A 20,010-nucleotide genomic window follows, 5' to 3' on the forward strand; every position below is an offset into this window, starting at 1 on the left:
AAAAAAAGTTGCACTGGACTATAAGTCGCAATTTTGGGGGAAATGTATTTGATAAAACCCAACACCAAGAATAGACATTTGAAAGGCAATTTAAAATAAATAAAGAATAGTGAACAACAGGCTGAATAAGTGTACGTTATAAGACGCATAAATAACCAACTGAGAAGGTGCCTGGTATGTTAACGTAACATATTAGGGTAAGAGTCATTCAAATAACTATAACATATAGAACATGCTATACGTTTACCAAACAATCCGTCACTCCTAATCGCTAAATCCCATGAAATCTTATACGTCTAGTCTCTTACGTGAATGAGCTAAATTATATTATTTGATATTTTACGGTAATGTGTTAATAATTTCACACATAAGCCGCTCCTGAGTATGAGTCGCACCCCCGGTCAAACTATGAAAAAATCTGCGTCTTATAGTCCGAAAAATACGGTAGCTCTCTGATTAGTGACCGGGAGCAGGTGAGCGTCCTGACCAATAATCCGAAGCAGGTGACAAAAATCAGCACCCATGGCAACAAAGGGAAAAAACAAGGGTGCTGAAACAGAACTAAACAAGTAAGGAAATATCAAACTAAACATGACCTGGGCAACTTATCATGACACAGCTGTTTGTTTTTATTAATCTAGTACCAGTAGAGTGGAAAAACAAGTTCACTTTGTGTTTAATTGTGTTTCATAGTATCCATTAAACCATATTCAATTGTATATACCAGGGGTCCCCATTACGTCGATCGCGATCGACTGGTCGATCTCGGAGGGTGTGTCAGTCGATCTCAAGCCAGGCATTAAAAAATATACATAAAAATGAGCAATCATCAATCATACCAAGACTTCACTTTCGTCAGTTGTTTGACATTCTCGGCACCCGAGGATCTTGTGAGATGACAGCTGGCTGCTGCAAGCTCATATTTATGAAAAAAATCACTAACAGGGCGGACACAGAGAAACACATTTTATTTCTAGAGACTCCGTACCTACTGTCAAAACTCTAAAGACCGACTGCACAGTTCCTGTCTTCACCATAAAAGACCTGCCCGTGCTAACAAAATAAGAGTCTCAGAAAGCTAGCGTGCACAAGCTAGCAAGCTACGGAGTTTGATGCCAATGTATTTCTCCCCCGCCCTCAGCGACCGCTTTCTCACTTGCTTGCCCACCCGCACACTCACTGACGTCACTCACCTGCTGCCAGACATTAAAGGGCCACACACATATGCTACTCTCATAACAAAGTGTTTAAAAACGAGTATGCAAGTTGGACAAATGAGATGCCAAATCCAACAACTTTCATGTGGTATTGGACAGAAAGGAGGACTTTTTTTTTCCTCCATTTGAAAATGCGGACGTTATCAGCACCACTGTCTAATTCCAATCAATGCAAGTCATCAGAATCAAATACACCAACTTATATTCTTGTCTTCATGAAAGAAAAAAATCTATTTGTGTTAAACATGCTTGTATTATCATTAAACACCATTAACTTGTTAACAAAAATGTATATTTCATAAATAAATAAATATAAATTATAAATAGGAATGAGGTAGATCTCCTCGACTTGGTCAATTGGAAAGTAGCTCGCCTGCAGAAAAAGTGTGAGCGCCCCTGCTATATACAATCCGCAGTTTGTGAAAACACCTTCTGAACATCACAAAATACCACAATTTTAGACAGCCATTTTGAATATTCCGCTCCGAATGTCTTCATGAATTTCCGTAGATTCGCCGCAATGGAATGGCTTGTGCACTCTGACCACATCAGTAGATTGATTGACTGATTGATTGAAACTTTTATGAGTATATTGCACAGTACAGTACATATTCCGTACAATTGACCACTAAATGGTAACATCCGATTAAGTTTTTCAACTTGTTTAAGTCAGGTTCCACGTTAATCAATTCATGGTAAGTACATCAGTCGTTCCGGAAACAATTAGAAAGAGATGTGCTGTCTTTTGTTCACAATCCTTTTATAAGACATGAACATGTGTTCACTTTTGTATTTTGTTATGCATTGTAAGTTATAAATAAATAAAAAGTCAGCTAACAATTGAGTGAATGAGGGCTATTTATTCTGCCCACACAGCCTTCTAAATAACCATCCAAAACACTGACTCTATTTACATAACGTGACCTGAATATTAACCAAATATTAGCGATGTTATTATTATAAGTGCTAACGCAGACAAATTATTTTTTTTATTGGTGCATTGATAACAGACAGCTAAGTAGCCCTTTGTTGCTTTACTGTCAGCTCGGCTCGTCAAAATTATTCTACATTATAAATAGGGATGTCCGATAATGGCTTTTTTGCCGATATCCAATATTCTGATATATTCCAACTCTTAATTATCGATATCGATATCAACCGATACGGTCGTGGAAATAACACATTATTATGCCTAATTTTGTTGTGATGCCCCGCCGGATGCATTAAACAATGTAACAAGGTTTTCCAAAATAAATCAACTCAAGTTATGGAAAAAACTGCCAACATGGCTCTGGCATATTTATTATTGAAGTCACAAAGTGCATTTTTTCTTTTAACATGCCTCAAAACAGTTGCTTGGAATTTGGGACATGCTCTCCCTGAGAGAGCACGAGGAGGTTGAGGTGGGTGGGGTTGGGGGGGTGGGTTTGAGGTGGGTGGGGAGTGGTTTGGGGTATTGGGGGTGGATATTGTAGCGTCCCGGAAGAGTTAGTGCTGCAAGGGGTTCTGGGTATTTGTTTTGTTGTGTTTATGATGTGTTACGGTGCGGATGTTGTCCGGAAATGTGCTTGTCATTCTTGTTTGGTGTGGGTTCACAGTATGGCGCATATTTGTAACAGTGTTAGAGTTGTTTTTACGGCCACCCTCAGTGTGACTTGTATGGCTGTTGACCAATTATGCGTTGCATTCACTTGTGTGTGTGTGAAAAGCCGTAGATATTAAAGACAGTGCCCTTGGGGCAGTATAGCTCAGTTGGTAGAGTGGCCGTACCAGCAACTTGAGGGTTCCAGGTTTGATCCCCTCTTCTGCCAACCTAGTCACCACCGTTGCGTCTTAGGGCAAGACACTTTACCCACCTGCTCCCAGTGCCACCCACGCTGGTTTAAAAATGTAACTTAGATATCGGGTTTCACAATGTAAAGCGCTTTGCGTCACTAGAGAAAAGCGCTATATAAATATAATTCACTTCACTTCAATTTACTTTAAGGTTTATTGGCGCTCTCTACTTCACCCTATGTCCGTGTACACAGCGACGTTTTAAAAAGTTTTAAATTTTAATTTTTGAAACCGACACCGATAATTTTGGAACCGATACCGATCATTACTGATATTACATTTTAAAGCATTTATAGACTGGTAATATCGTCAGTCCGATATTATCTGACATCTTTAATTATAAATCATGCCTCTCATTCGGATATTAGGAGGCTTTAGCCATGACTCGAGAAGTTGTTCATCTGTGACATTCAATTTATACCCGTGGATGGAGACTATGACACACAAACGAAGATGGGGGACGGCGTGGCGCAGTGGAAGAGTGGCCGTGCGCAACCCGAGGGTCACTGGTTCAAATCCCACCTAGAACCATCCTCGTCACGTCCGTTGTGTCCTGAGCAAGACACTTCACCCTTGCTCCTGATGGGTGCTGGTTGGCGCCTTGCATGGCAGCTCCCTCCATCAGTGTGTGTGTGAATGGGTAAATGTGGAAGTAGTGTCAAAGCGCTTTGAGTACCTTGAAGGTAGAAAAGCGCTATACAAGTACAACCCATTTATTATATCATTTATGTTGTCTGCAGGTAGCAACTTTTCCTTTTAACCCTTCATGTGGATCATTGATTGATTGATTGATTGAAACTTTTATTGGTAGATTGCACAGTACAGTACAATATATATACCGTACAATTGACCACTAAATGGTAACACCCAAATAAGTTTTTCAACTTATAAAGTCATGATTAATTCTTTATCTAAATGGGAAGATTTTTACATTCAATCAGTCGTCATTGCAGTGAGAGCTGTCCAGTAAGTGATTGTTTTATTATGTTTGTAGTTTGTATTAATCCTTTAATATGCCACATGATGCTATGGTGTTTCACTAAAGCTGGATCTGCTTAGCACACAGCCTGTACAACTTGTAGCTCACCCTCCTTACATTCAGGCTCAAAAATATAAGTTTCTTGATCATAATCCTTGTTGGCTCTCACAAAGTCTGCATGATTTGCATTGTTGTTGATGGGGACGGGATCTGTGGTTCCCACCTCTACGTCACTGATCACATGACTGGCTTGCTCTTTAACTCTAAAAATGGTTCGGACGCTCCTTGAGATTGATACCATTTTCATCGTATCGATTTACTGTGTACGTCTTTTGGTGTCATCAATCAGATATAAATGATAATATGTTCAATGTGGAGGCAACTGGCTTTTCCACTGTACTGGTACTTTAAAGTGACACATTGAAGGAGACAGTATCAGTCCTTGTGTTTCATAATGCATCAATGTTTCAGTATCATTTGACCCATCATTGCACACTAAAAAATGTTGAGTTAAACAAAAAACAATTTTAAACCAACTGCTGGTTCAGAAAAGGACAAACCCCTTATTTGCGTTATTTTAACTCAACATTTTTGTGTTAAATTGTTTAACCAAAAAGTTGAGTTAACCCACACTATTGGGTTGAATTATTTAACCCAAAAGTTATGGTAACCCAATGTTGAGTGATTGTAAATAATGTTCATGAGATTAATCCAAACTAAAAATTTAGTTAAACAAAAAATTAACTTTTTACTTTAAAAAAAAAAAGCCTTTTACCCAAAAAAGTGTTACTCGTTGAAAAACAGCCCAAAAATGGTTATTCATTTTGAAAACCCAGAAATGTAGTTAAAATAATACTGTGGAAGTTGCCCTCCAGGGGATTCTTCAGACCACCACATATCGACATGAGAGCCCTGGTTTCAGGATGTAATACTGTTTTTTTTTCTATGTTTTCCATCCTTCTACTTTTCAGCATAAAGTCTGATTCGCTGAGTTTGTGTCCGTGTCACTCTCGCTCCAGCTCCAGCTACAGCTCCAACCAACTCTCTCCTCCCGACTGCTGCTTATACAGAGCGACATGGGGTTTAGATAACAAGGCCCACCTGGGCCATTTACGCACCTGTCACTGTCTTCGAGGCCGGTCCTGGCACACCCCATTCCGCCACGCCCCCCTCCACAAATACGCCTATAACCGCCAAAATGGATTGTTGTTCATAAAAATAACTCAAAAATTTTACCCAACACTAGCAACTCATAAATTGGGTTATCAAAATAACCCGGCATTTTTAGTGTGTACCTAACCCTACACATAAAAACATGTTGGGTTAAAAAAATAAACCAATATTAACCCAACTGCTGGTTCAGAAAAGGTTAAACCCCTTATTTGAGTTATTTTAACTCAACATTTTGGGTACATTTTTTCAACCAGACTTTTGTGTTGAATTATTTAACCAAAAACTTGAATTATGATAACTCAATGTTGGGTTATTCCCAACCAAACTAATGGGTTGAATTATCTAACCCAAAAATGGAGTTGCGCTAACTCAATGTGGGTTGATTCATAACCCAACTATTGGGTTTAATTTATTTAACACAAAAGCTGAGTTATGCTCACTACAATGTTGGGTTATTCCCAACCCAACTATTGGATTTGTCATGATCTGTGGCCCGGATCATGTTTTTGTTATTTGTTGTTAGTTTTGGAATCCTTTAGTTCCAGTGTTTGTGCACTCTTGAATTTGTTTAGTTACCTTGGCTACTTATTATTATCACCTGCCTCTGATTGGTGTTCGGGACACTCACCTGTTCCCCGAGTACTAATCAGAGGCATGATTTAAGCCTGCCTTTGCCGGTCACTCTTTCTGGCTTCTTTGTTTGCTTATGCTACTGTTACGTGAGTATTCCTTGTCTTTTGCTCCGAGTGCGATCGGCACACTTTTTCCCCTGGGCTATTTTCAGTTTTTGGTACTTGTTTGAGTTCTACAAGTAAATCATGTTCCTACCTGCACGTCCTGTCCAGAGTGGTCCATTTGCATCCCGGGCGAACAGACCTTGCAGCAAGCTGCGACCAATGCACGTAACAGGGTTGCGCAATTTAGCGCTCCTCGACCCAATAGTTGGTTAAAAATTATACATTTTAGTACTGGTTTGTCCTACTCCTTCCCAACTACTGGTCAAAATTATTTTTATTCCATTAAAATATACTCAAAAGCAAGATATGAATTACATTTTTCTACAAGAATTGCCGTGTATGGTCATAGTCCTATACAGCATGCTCATATATTTTCATGTACGAACAATGTGTGATTGTAAATAATGTCAATGATATTAATCCATAATAAATTCCCTCCAAGAAAAAATTTTACTTTTTATTTAAAAAAAAAAAGCCTTTTTACCCAAAAATGTGTTACTCATTGAAAAACAACCCAAAAATGGTTCAAAATTTTGAAAACCCAGAAATTGAGTTAAAATAATACCCTTATAGCCCACAAAAAGGACTGCTATTCATAAAAAAAACCTCCAAAATGTAACCCAACACTAGCAACTCATAATTTGGGTTATTAAAATAACCCAGAATTTTTTAGTGTGTAATCTTTCTTTACCTCATACTGTCTAACCAAGTCCTATCCAGACTAACCCTAACACGGTGTTAAGGTTCATCAAGTTTTTTGGGTCAAATAAAAAGACCTCAGAGGTAAAGTAGCTAAAGTTTCCCGTGGTCCGCTGAGAAGGTTAAGGGTCAGTCGGTCAGCGTGATGACAACGTGGTCGTCCTGTCCTTTCCACAGCATCTCGCCCTCAAAGCGCACCATCTTGTGTTTGCGGCAGCGTAGCAAGATGCCCACCACCTTGTCCGAGATCTTCACGTATCGGTCGAAGAGGCGTCCGAAGGTGACCGCCGGCCGGCCGTCTCTGTCCTGGAGGCCCATTTCTCTGATGATCCACACCATCTCTTCCATCTCCCTGTGGATGTGCCTGTGGGCCCGGTCACCTCGCTCGGCCGTCCTGGAGCCCTCTTTGGGGCGTCCGTAGCCGCTCTCGCCCTTACGCAGCCGCAGGCTCATGGCGTAGTCGTGGTCGAAGTCCTCGCTGAACGGGTTGAGCTTCTGGCTCTCCGTGTGCTGCTCGGACCACTGCTGCCAACGGCTCTTGATGTCGCCTGTGGCGGAAATCTTCATCTGGGGAGGAGTTACATGGTTGTTTTGTGAGGTCTGTGTATCATCTTTGTGTTACAAAGCATTGTTATTGGTGTTATGGAGAGAAATGTGTCTCTATTATGCAATCCAACAAAAATAATGGAATTAGATATAAATAAATTATGTATAAATAAATGAATATTTTCTAACAAAAAACTTTGGTTGCAAATCTTTCTTTTCTGGTTGCGACTCAACTTCAATCTTGTGGGCGGGCCTCCTCTGAATATTATCTTAGAAGTCTTTGTATTGTAGCTGAGATAGGTAACAGCGCCCCCCGCGACCCCGAAAGGGAATAAGCGGTAGAAAATGGATGGATGGATGGATGTATTGGTCACTGTTGCCCACCCCTATATATATATATATATATATATATATATATATATATATATATATATATATATATATATATATATATATATATATATATATATATATATGTCTTGATTGGATTATCCAGAGAATAGTGCTCGATACCGTGTATCTGATGATTGAGGGAACCCCTCATGAAACAGTTCTGTAGAGATGAAGTAGTCTTGTGTTTTTTCCCACACCTACATATGTATATACATATATGGGCTTCACGGTGGCAGAGGGGTTAGTACGTCTGCCTCACAATACGAAGGTCCTGAGTAGTCAGGGTTCAATCCCGGGCTAGGGAGCTTTCTGTGTGGAGTTTGCATGTCCTCCCCGTGAATGCGTGGGTTCCCTCCGGGTACCCCGGCTTCCTCCCACTTCCAAAGACATGCACCTGGGGATAGGTTGATTGGCAACACTAAATTGGCCCTAGTGTGTGAATGTGAGTGTGAATGTTCTGTGTTGGCCCTGCGATGAGTTGGCGAATTGTCCAGGGTGTAAACGCCTTCCACCCGATTGTAGCTGAGATAGGCTCCAGCACCCCCCGCGACTCCAAAGTGAATAAGCGGAAGAAAATGGATGGATACAAATATATGCCACAGGGCATATAGTATGCGCCTGCTTTTAATTACTGCCGGGTCAAACTCGCTTCCCAAAATAATTTGCGCATGCTTAGTATTACCGCCTGGTCAAACTCGTGACGTCACGAGTGACACTTCCCTTGTCATCATTTTCAAAATGGAGGAGGCTGATTTCAATACCGGTAATTTGAAATCGCATAAAGGGAAAAGATTAAGAGCTATTTAGTAGGATTTAAGGTCCAAGCTTACATCACACTCAGATTTTAACTGCATACCTTTGGTAAGTGCCGGAGTGAGAAGAGGTTTTAAAATAATTAGCGCATGCTTACTTTTACCGCTTGACTTTACAACCAGAAGTGTCTGGTTGTATCTGCTGCTTTAATGTCTTTAATGTCCTCTGTGTTCTTTGATGTTTGAGGTTTCCCTCTTGTGTTCTATGGCTATGGGTTGTTTTTTTTCCTTTGGCCTCAGTCTGCACCCCCTCTCCAGGGCCCAGGCTAAGACCGATTTTTTTATTTTATTTTTATCTTCTATTTTTTTCTCCCATTACCCCCCCCTCCCCACCCCACCCCACCTTGTTTACCTGTATCTCATCTTTTTTGTAAGGGGCGCTGGAAGCCGGCAAACCCGTCAGCTATCCTGTTCTGTCCCCCTGTAATGTTTGTCTGATGTTGAATAGGATTGTGCTGAAAATTTTAATTTTCCTGAATGAACTCTCCTGACGGAATAAATAAAGTACTATCTAATCTAATCGTTGGTAAGCGCAGGAGTGAGAATAGGTTTTAAATTAATTAGCGCCCCAGCGGAAATTCAAGGAAATACAGTATATATATATATATATATATATATATATATATATATATATATATATATATATATATATATATATATATATAATTTTTTAAAGACACACCTTCTCTCTGTGTGTTATTAACCTGGGTACCTATTCTCGTCACATTAAAGCTTTTTATTCCAGTTTTGCATCTTTTTTTTTGGTTGACTTGTGAATTTGGTGTACGACATCTTTTCAAAATCACTCACCTGTCAGCTGTCACTCAAGGAAGCCTCCACCCTTGTTGCTGCTGCACCTGAAGGTCAGCACGTTCATTAACGTGTCTTCCATGGCGCTGCAGGCCAGCCCCCGTTTTAACGACTCACACTTTGAGGGGCCGGCAGCGCCTTTTATAGGGCACATTTTAGTGACGCATTTGCGTTTGGAGTTGGATTTCTCCAAGAGATGTCAAAGTGACTGCAGTGGTTTGTGCTGGAATGTTCCGGCAGACCACTCAGAACACTTTTTAGTTTTGCACTGTCCTGCGTGACTCTCGGGCAAAAAGCTTCTTGGATTTTCAGGGTAAAATGACTGAGGCCAACATTTATAATATGCAAATATATATAATAATAATGCATTTTTTTTTAATTCAATATATACAGTACATGTTGTCTGTAAAGTCAGAACATATAAAATACACCAGGGGTGTCCAATCTTTTGTTGCCATTTGGGGTTTTTTTAACGACCTGTGACACCTTCTAAAAATACTATTACAAAAAAAAACACTTAAAAGTGGAATAAAAGAGCAAACAACTGTAATGAAATGAGAACACACTGAAATGTTGGCTGTTGTTTCCTTTAGAAAAATAAAATTTTTTATATATATATATATATATATATATATATATATATATATATATATATATATATATATATATATTTATATGTATATATATATGTATATTATATATATATATATATATATATGTATATTATATATACATCCTTTAATTTTCTTAGTGTTTTTAGTGTAAACTTATAACATACAATTTATACATTAAAAAAAATACATTGTATAACCAATTATTTAAAACATACATCAAATGTATTAAAAAATGTATACAATACATTTCAAAAGTATATTGAAATATTAAATAATATTTTAAATAATCAACTAATATTAATATAATATATTAAAAACATAAATTATTAAAACTGTATTTTGTATATTTTTTTTATATATTTTAACTATAATAATGCTGTCAATATAATACAAATAATCAAAATAATCATAATCTAAATTTAATTGTATTATTGTTATTATTTGTGCCTGCTTTTTGACTAAGGGGACATAAATGATATCTTCTTTAAATTGTATTTACTTAAATTTTTATTATTTTCATTTTAATATTTACTTTACTTGTATCAAGATATACATGCATTATTTATAAAATAAAATACAACTTTTATTTGTTTTTTTAAATAATTAAATATATGATGAATCATTAGTTAATAGTTAAACATTTTTTTGTTTGTGAATGTGTGTATTGTTTTTTCTTAGGAGTTTTGGGGGAAAAAATCAATTCACATCCCAATCGCGATTTATATTTACTACAATGGGTTTAGCTTTAGGATTGATTTTTTTAAAAGGCATTTTTTAGGCCATCTGCGCGCTTACTTGCTGCGTGTATGCATCTTACGTCAGCTTTTGTGAATTATTCATTTACCAAATAACATATTGTGAGAATTGGTTTGACTCAAATTGTCACACCAAAAATCGGAACCGAATTAAATCATGAGTAGTTGTCAATAATGATTAATAATAAGTCATTATTGTTATATGTTCAGTCTTAAGGGACACTGAGTACTACTTTTTAGTACCTGAAGGCCGACTGTGATGTGTTGACTCCAGTGCATCGTAGAGGAATAAAACAAAATGGGCTTTTTGGTACAAATATTGTGGAAGTTGAACACCACTTAGGTTGGACAATTTAGAATTTCACTGGAATTTTTGGGAAAAATACTAAAAGAGTTGAGTCACCATTGAGCAAGACCACACCACGATGTCACTAGTGTTGTCTCGATTTCAATTATTTCACTACTTATCGGCACTTTTTGGTATGTTTCTAAATAAAGGGGACCACAAAAAACTGCATTGTTTAATTTATTTTAACAAACAATTTTCGGGTACACTAAACATATGTTTCTTATTGCAATTTTGTCCTTAAATAAAATAGTAAACATACAAGACAACTTAACTTGTCTTTTAGTAGTAAGCAAACAAACAAAGGCTCCTAATTAGTCTGCTGACATATAACATATTGTCATTTTCCATTCTATTATTTTGTCAAAATTATTAAGGACAAGTAGTACAAAATAATTAATAACCTACTTGTTAATTTACTGTTAATATCTGCGATGAGGTGGCGACTTGTCCAGGGTGTACCCCGCCTTCCGCCCGATTGTAGCTGAGATAGGCGCCAGCGCCCCCCGCGACCCCGAAAGGGAATAAGCGGTAGAAAATGGATGGATCTGCTTACCTTCCCTTTTTAACATGTTCTATCTTCACTTCTGTTAAAATGCAATAATCACTTATTCTTCTGTTGTTTGATACTTTACATTAGTTTTGGATGATACCACAAATTTGGGTATCAATCCGATACCAAGTCGTTACAGGATCATTTATTGTTCATATTCAAAGTCCTCATGTGTCCAGGGACATATTTCCTGAGTTTATAAAAATAATATAAATAAATAAAAAAGCGAAAGACATGTAATGGCAAAAAATATCGAGGTAATCATAGTAGCATCGCTCCTGTACTTGGTATCATTACAGTGGATGTGAGGTGTAAATCCACAAATGGCGTTTGTTTACATTTTGATGACGTTGAGCTACGGTGTGTAGTGAAGCATGTTTAGCTATTCCTCGTCCTGCAGGGATGATTCTTGTAAGAAACTTACTTTATTTGTGCCATCAAGGCGAAGATTAGTGATTTAGAAGTAGCTACAACACTGCCAACTGCGGCTGGACTTAAGCCGATAGCTACCTAGCCATGTCTTAAAGCACCTCTTCCTGAGGGCGTTTCAGTGTTATAACTTCACCTCTATCTTTAGTTTTTAAGCCAAAATGCGTCTGTTCTCCCTTTTCTGTCTACACACTGTGTCTGCTTGTAAGTACTCCGTGATTTTGCAGTGCCGAACATGCTCGTCTGGTCGTAAACCAGCAATGACACAACATGACGATTACGGGGGCACGGGGGGTGTCGATCGGTACTTTTCCGAGGCGGTATAGTACCAAATATGATTCGTTGGAATCGCGGTACTATTCTAATACCGGTATACCGTACAACCCTAGATGTCACACTGTTTACGTCACGCTGACCCCGCCCACACACACATGAGGGGTGCCTCTTGGGTCTACCTTAGGCCTGCTGGCTGTTTTTTTCAGGCTGACGTCAGTCGTTTCTGTTTTCGTGTCGCTGCCGTTGTCGTCGAGCGCCGTTTCGTCCCCCAGCCCGCTGTCCTCTGTGTCCAGGCTGCTGCTCCTGGAGCCCAACTTCCTGTCCTGCAGCATCAACTTCCTGTCATGGATGACGCCTCCTCCAGCGCCTTGCAGCGCCCTCAAGTGGCGGCGCCGCGTCGGCGACTCGTTGCCGAAGAACGGCTTACTCTTCTCGGGGCCGGACTCCATCAGTCCCCGGATGGCACTGATCACATCGCCGCCGCTGCACTCGCTGCGTTTGGGCTGCACCGTCTTGGTCACCGAGCCGGTTCTGATGGCACTAGCGGCGTTGCTGGCATCTACGGCCACCACACGGGGCGTAATGTTTAGTTTGACCACATGGGTCGGTTCTTTTTTATCCCCCTGGTCCACGGAGGAAGGGATCCAGCCAGGGGGGATGGAGTCCTGCTTGTCTGCGTGCTCAGTGGCCCAGCCCTGCCAGCTCCTGGCCAGGCTGGTCACCATGGCGGCACATTTGATCTTCCTCGCGGCCCGTTTGAAGGCCTGAGGCGGCACGGCGCTCGTCCCGCTGTCGCTCATCGTGCCAGAAGACCGAATCCAAGTGGGAAAGCTTCCGCTAAGTCCGGGGAACACCTAAGGTTGACTAGTGGCACAAGAAAGGTCGAGCCTCACAAGAACGCCCAAAGCCTTCGGGATCGTCACTCAAGTCGCTTTGGCTCCGACTGAAGTCCCTTTAAATAGAACGGCACAGGAAGTGATGTCACGGGAAGGTGGGGCTTACATGAAGCCTCCAGTTCATGCACACACACGCACACATGAGTGGGGTGAAATTTCTCCCAGTGGGATCACTCAACAGGTGTCCAACATTTTTAGACCCTCTGTGACCTCACACACACATACAGTAAATGATGGGTGCAAAGACATGCAGACACAATATTTGCTGGGATGACCAACAATATAAAAATACCCACACACACATTATTCAGTCTTTGTGTGTGTGGGTATTTTTATATTGTTGGTCATCCCAGCAAATATTGTGTCTGCATGTCTTTGCAAGTATGACTAAATGTGTGTGTGCTTCGTAAACACTAGCCTTGCATATGGGCTGAATAAAACATCCATCCATCAATCTTCTTCCGCTTATCCGAGGACGGGTCGCGGAGGCAGCAGCCTAAGCAGGGAAGCCCAGACTTCCCTCTCCCCAGCCACTTCGTCCAGCTCTTCCCGGGGGATCCCGAGGCGTTTCCAGGCCAGCCGGGAGACATAGTCTTCCTAATGTGTCCTGGGTTTCCCCCGTGGCCTCCTACCTGTTGGACGTGCCTTAAACACTTCCATCGGGAGGCGTTCGGGTGTCATCCTGACCAGATGCCCGAACCACCTCATCTGGCTCCTCTCGATGTGGAAGAGCAGCGGCTTTACTTTGAGCTCCTCCCGGATGGCAGAGCTTCTCACCCTATCTCTAAGGGAGAGCCCCGCCAACCGGTGGAAGAAACTCATTTCGGCCTCTTGTACCCGTGATCTTGTCCTTTCGGTCATGACCTAAAGATCATGACCATAGGTGAGGATGGGAAGGTAGATCGACCGGTAAATTGAGAGCTTTGCCAACCGGCTCAGCTCCTTCTTCACCACAACGGATCGATACAGCATCCGCATTACTGAAGTCACCGCACCAATCCGCCTGTCAATCTCACGATCCACTCTTCCCTCACTCGTGAACAAGACTCCGAGGTACTTGAACTCCTCCACTTGGGGCAGGGTCTCCTCCCCAAACCCGGAGATGGCACTCCACCCTTTTCCGGGCGAGAACCATGGACTCGGACTTGGAGGTGCTGATTCTCATCCCGGTCGCTTCACACTCGGCAGCGATCTCAATAAAACAGTATGCTAATATTTTAATATTATACAAAACCTTTGATTTATTATGTATATAATATCAATAATGATTTTTTAAAATAATTTTATGAATTTATTACATTTTTATCAATATTATTCTACATTAAATATATGTTTTAGTGTTATTTCTTAATTAAAGAGATTTTAAATATTTTTAATTACTTATTCTTCATTTATTTATTATTTCAGTGATTCAATTAATATTGTGTATAACTATGTTGTATTAAAGTGTTAAAACACACACACACATATATATATATATATATATATATATATATATATATATATATAGTTGAATTTCATTTGTCAAGGATCGATGAATATGAATTAAAATAATTAAATGCATTTCAGTTTATTGATTTTAATATACAAACCCCGTTTCCATATGAGTTGGGAAATTGTGTTAGATGTAAATATGAACAGAATACAATGATTTGCAAATCCTTTTCAACCCATATTCAATTGAATGCACTACAATGACAAGATATTTGATGTTCAAACTCATAAACTTTATTTTTTTTTTGCAAATAATAATTAACTTAGAATTTCATGGCTGCAACACGTGCCAAAGTTGTTGGGAAAGGGCATGTTCACCACTGTGTTACATCACCTTTTCTTTTAACAACAATCAATAAACGTTTGGGAACTGAGGAAACTAATTGTTGAAGCTTTGAAAGTGGAAATCTTTCCCATTCTTGTTTTATGTCGAGCTTCAGTCATTCAACAGTCCGGGAAAAGAAAACTCTCCGCGGGGCTCCCGCCAGCTTCTCCGGGATCGTTTGCGTCACCGCACTGGGCGCCACGCGGCGCCGATCTCCGCCTGTCCAGGTCCGAGGGTCTGAACCCGACTCCCTTTCGTTCGACCGGGGGCAACGTAGGACATCGCCCCGCCCTTCTGAGCGATTGCTGTCGTATTTTACGCTACATAATGCGCCACACATTTTCCATGGGAGACAGGTCTGGACCGCAGGCGGGCCAGGAAAGTACCCGCACTCTTTTTTTACAAAGCCACGCTGTTGTAACACGTGCTGAATTTGGCTTGGCATTGTCTCGCTGAAATAAGCAGGGGCGTCCATGAAAAAGACGGTGCTTAGATGGCAGCATATGTTGTTCCAAAACCTGTATGTACCTTTCAGCATTAATGGTGCCTTCACAAGCCCGGGAGGTGGGGCACGATGGCGAGCGCCTGGTGGCCGGGCCTGTTCCCATGGGGCCCGGCCGGGCACAGCCGAGAGAAGCAGCGTGGGTCCCCCCTCCAATGGGCTCACTACCCATAGCAGGGGCCATAGAGGTCGGGTGCAATGTGAGCTGGGCGGCAGCCGAAGGCAGGGAACTTGGCGGTCCAATCCTCGGCTACATAAGCTAGCTCTTTTCGCACGTGGAACGTCACCTGGCTGGGGGGGGAAGGAGCCTGAGCTGGTGCGCGAAATGGAGAAGTTCCGGCTGGATATAGTCGAACTCACTTCGACGTACAGCAAGGGCTCTGGAACCAGTTCTCTTGAGAGGGGCTGGACTCACTTCCACACTGCCGTTACCAGCAGTGAGAGGCGGTGGGCTGAGGTGGCATTTCTTGTTGCCCCCCGGCTCAAAGCCTGCACGTTGGAGTTCAACCCAGTGGACAAGAGGGTAGCTTCCCTCCGCCTTCGGGTGGGGGGGGACGGGTCCTGACTGTTGTTTGTGCTTATGCACCAAACGGCAGCTCTATTTGTAATGTATACTAAAAAAACCAAAACCAGTGAAGTTGGCGCGTCCTGTAAATCGTAAATAAAAACTATATACAATGACTTGCAAATCCTTTTCAACAGCCCTTTGTTTTGCAACTGTGGTTGTTTTTGAAGGGCTTTATGAAAAAATGGTATGGTATATTCCATTCAATAGTCTGCAAAGACAAGATATTTAATGTTCAAACTGAGAAACTTTGTCTTTTTTTGCAAATAATCATTAACTTAGAATTTAATGGCAACAACACACCTACTCAGTGGCCTAGTGGTTAGAGTGTCCGCCCTGAGATCGGTAAGTCGTGAGTTCAAACCCCGGCCGAGTCATACCAAAGACTATAAAAATGGGTCCCATTACCTCCCTGCTTGGCACTTGGGAGTTAAATCACCAAAAATGATTCCCGGTTGTGGCCACCGCTCCTGCTCACTGCTCCCCTCACCTCCCAGTAGGTGGACAAGGGGATGGATCAAATTCAGAAAACAATGTGTGGGTGTGGCAATCATTGGTATTTTAACTTTTAACATTGCAGAAAAGTTGGCACAGGGGCATTTTACCACTGTGTTACTTGGCCTTTCCTTTTAACAACTCAAACGTTTGTGAACTGAGGAGACCAATTTTTTAAGCTTTTCAGGTAGAATTCTTTCCCATTCTTGCTTGATGTACATTTTAAGTTGTTCAACAGTTTGGGGTCTCCATTGTGGTATTTCAGGCTTCATAATGTGCCACATATTTTCAATGGGAGGCAGGTCTGGAACTACAGGCAGGCCAGTCTAGTCCTGCACTCTTTTACAATGAAACCACGCTGTTGTAACACTTGCAGAATGTGGCTTGGCATTGTCTTGCTGAAATAAGCAAGGGTGTCCATGCTTGGATGGCAACATATGTTGCTCCAAAACCTGTATGTACCTTTCAGCATTAATGGTGCCTCCACAGATGTGTAAGTTACCCATGCCTTGGGCACTAATACACCCCCATACCATCACAGATGCTGGCTTTTTAACTTTGCGCCTAGAACAGTACGGATGATTATTTTCACCTCTGGTCCGGAGGACACGACGTCCAGGTTTCCAAAAGGCTGGCGGCGTTTCTGGCTGTTGTCTTTGCATAGTACAGCTTTAACTTGCACTTACAGATGTAACAACAAACTGTAGTTACTGACAGTGGTTTTCTGAAGTGTCCCTGAGCCTATGCGGTGATATCCTTCACACACTGATGTCGCTTTTTTATGCAGTACCGCCTTACGGATCCAAGGTCATGGGGCATTCAATGTTGGTTTTCAACCTCGCCGCTTATGTGCAGTGATTTCTCCAGATTCTCTAAAGCTTTTGATGATATTATGGATCATATTATGGATCATATTTATGCTGAAATCCCTAAATTCCTTACAATAGCTTGTTGAGAAATGTTCTTAAACTGTTGGACAATTTTCTCATGCATTTTTTCACAAAGTGGTCACCCTCGCCCCATCCTTGTTTGTGAATGACTGAGCATTTCATGGAAGCTGATTTTATACCCAATCATGACACCCACCTGTTCCCAATTAGCCTGTTCACCTGTGAGATGTTACAAATATGTTTTAAATGAGCATTCCTCAACTTTTTTAGTCTTTTTTGCCACTTTTGCCAGCTTTTTTGAAACATGTTGCAGGCATCAATTTCCAAATGAGCTCATATTTGCAAAAGATAACAAAGTTTTCCAGTTCGAACGTTAAGTATCTTGTCTTTGCAGTCTACCCAATTGAATATAAGTTGAAAATGATTTGCAAATCAGTGTATTCTGTTTTTATTTACAGTTTACACAACTTACCAGCTTCACTGGTTTTGGGTTTTGTAATTATATATTCAATTAGATTATACAGTAACTGTAACTGCAAGGCGTCATTAGTTGTCACATGTTAGAATCATTGTGTTAAAGGCCTACTGAAACCCACTACTACCCACCACGCAGTCTGATAGTTTATATATCAATGATGAAATATTAATATTGCAACACATGCCAATACGCCCTTTTTAGTTTACTAAATTAAAATTTTAAATTTCCCGGGAGTTTCGTCTTGAAAACGTCGTGTAATGATGACGTGTATGCAAGACGTCACGGGTTTTAAGGAAGTACGAGCGCTGCGCGCAATCACAGCTAAAAGTCGTCCGCTTTAACAGCATAATTGCAATTTGTTCAATTAATATTGGAGAAGTCAAAGTAGAAAGATGGAGTTGGGAAGCTTTAGCCTTTAGCCACACAAACACACGGTGATTCCTTGTTTAAAATTTTTTGAGGTGAAACTTTACTATGGATCAGAGCGCGGTCAAGCAAACATGAATCACGACAGAATGTCAACCAGCGGGTTTCGGTGAGAAAATTGTGGTAAAAAGTTGCTTCTTACTGGAGAAAAGCTGAGCTCGTGCCGTCCATAAAGCTGCCGTCGACTCCCCTGAGACACTGCACGTCAAGACACCCGTGGACACACACCTCCGATTATCAGGTACTATTCAACTCACTAAAACACTAGCAACACAATAGAAAGATAAGGGATTTCCCAGAATTATCCTCGTAAATGTGTCTAATAACATCGGAATCCGTCCCAATGCAATCGCGTTTTTGTTTTTTTTATTTATTTTTTTTAATCTTTAATCGCTATCAGTATCATCAAACACAAATCTTTCATCCTCGCTCAAATTAATGGGGAAATTGTCTTTTTCTCGGTCCTAATAGATCTTTTTGTTGGAGGCTCCCATTAAAAACAATGTGATTATGTGAGGAGCCCCCACACTTGTGACGTCATCGTCTGTGACTTCCGGTAGAGGCAGGGCTTTTCTCTTAACACCGAAAATTGCGAACTTTATCGTGGATGTTCTCTACTAAATCCTTTCAGCAAAAATATGGCAATATCGCGAAATAATCAAGTATGACACATAGAAAGGACCTGCTATCCCCGTTTAAATAAGAAAATCTCATTTCAGTAGGCCTTTAACACGCATAGAAAACATGTTTTTTTGGTACCTTTTATCATTGTAATTAACAGTGTCGATTGTGTTTTGTGTGTGTTTTGTGTGAGTGTTTGTGTGTGTTTTCCTCTCAAATGCTCCACTAAATATTTGTATCATCTAAAATATCCAACAGGGTCCAAGCCAGTTCCTGTTTCTAGCATGCCAATGTGTGTGTGTGTGTGTGTGTGTGTGTGTGTGTGTGTGTGTGTGTGTGTGTGTGTGTGTGAGACCGTGCATGTACGTACGTGTTCCACATCCTATGCCAGAAGCTTCCTCACATGTATGTTCCCACCCCCTGCACAGCACACACAGAAATAGACACGGCTGGCACTACGCAGCCAGTAATGTACGTATGCGTGTGTGCGTGTGTGTGTGCGTGTGTGTGTTGTACGATATCACAGTTTGGGAAATGGGACACAGGCGACAGAAATGATGGCAAACAGTTGCAGAGCCGGATGAGAAAAAAAACAGTCAAATCCCAAAAGCAGCTACAATGTCAATAAAATGTTTGCGTTTGCGTCATGTAATAATTCAAACGATTTCTTTTGCTTTGATTGCGAATGAATGTTGGAAATAGACAATCAGTTCCAGTGAAGCATGCGAAACGTAAAACCAGATCAAGATGGTGATAGAAATAGTCAAACAGTTTCCATAATGAGCTCTTTGTTAAATGTGGGGTGATGCTCTTAAATATGAACATTCTTAACCATTACAGAAATGTAAAAAGCAGCAAACTACTCCCATGTGCAAACTTGATAGCTCACGCAAAATAAGATCTACGAAACGTGTGCAAAGTGGATTGGCTCATTTATAAGTAAGCAGGAAAAGGCGTGCAATCCTTTTTGCGTCTGTCTTCCTAATATGCAAAGTACATACACGCTGATCATCAAAATGTCAGGTTCAAACACTGATGACATCTATTAAACAAGACAAAAGGCAAGGAATCAGACGGACAGAATTCAATTTACACTCAGATCCGAGGAGAGACATGGCCACTGTATTCTCTGTACAGTTCTGT

At 40.8% G+C, this 20,010-nt stretch overlaps 1 protein-coding gene across 1 annotated transcript; it reads right to left on the reverse strand.

Annotated features, from left to right (window-relative positions):
- Positions 1–3,833: 3,833 nt before the first annotated feature.
- Positions 3,834–13,119, reverse strand: abraa (actin binding Rho activating protein a). Its single transcript, XM_061874419.1, has 2 exons — positions 12,355–13,119; positions 3,834–7,208 (listed from the first exon to the last, which is right to left on the reverse strand). The coding sequence occupies exons 1-2, from the start codon at positions 12,973–12,975 to the stop codon at positions 6,771–6,773; spliced, it is 1,059 nt and encodes a 352-aa protein (XP_061730403.1). The 5' UTR covers positions 12,976–13,119; the 3' UTR covers positions 3,834–6,770.
- Between the last annotated feature and the right edge of the window lie 6,891 nt (positions 13,120–20,010).

Source organism: Nerophis ophidion, linkage group LG16 (assembly GCF_033978795.1).
Source record: "Nerophis ophidion isolate RoL-2023_Sa linkage group LG16, RoL_Noph_v1.0, whole genome shotgun sequence".
Taxonomy (NCBI): domain Eukaryota; kingdom Metazoa; phylum Chordata; class Actinopteri; order Syngnathiformes; family Syngnathidae; genus Nerophis; species Nerophis ophidion.

Coding starts and splice junctions, on each gene's coding strand:
- abraa (XM_061874419.1), bottom strand. CDS start 12,975: ATGAGCGACAGCGGGACGAGCGCCGTGCCGCCTCAGGCCTTCAAACGG. Junction 7,209..12,354: donor AAACAGCCAGCAGGCCTAAG/GTAGACCCAAGA, acceptor ACTCCTCCCCAG/ATGAAGATTTCCGCCACAGG.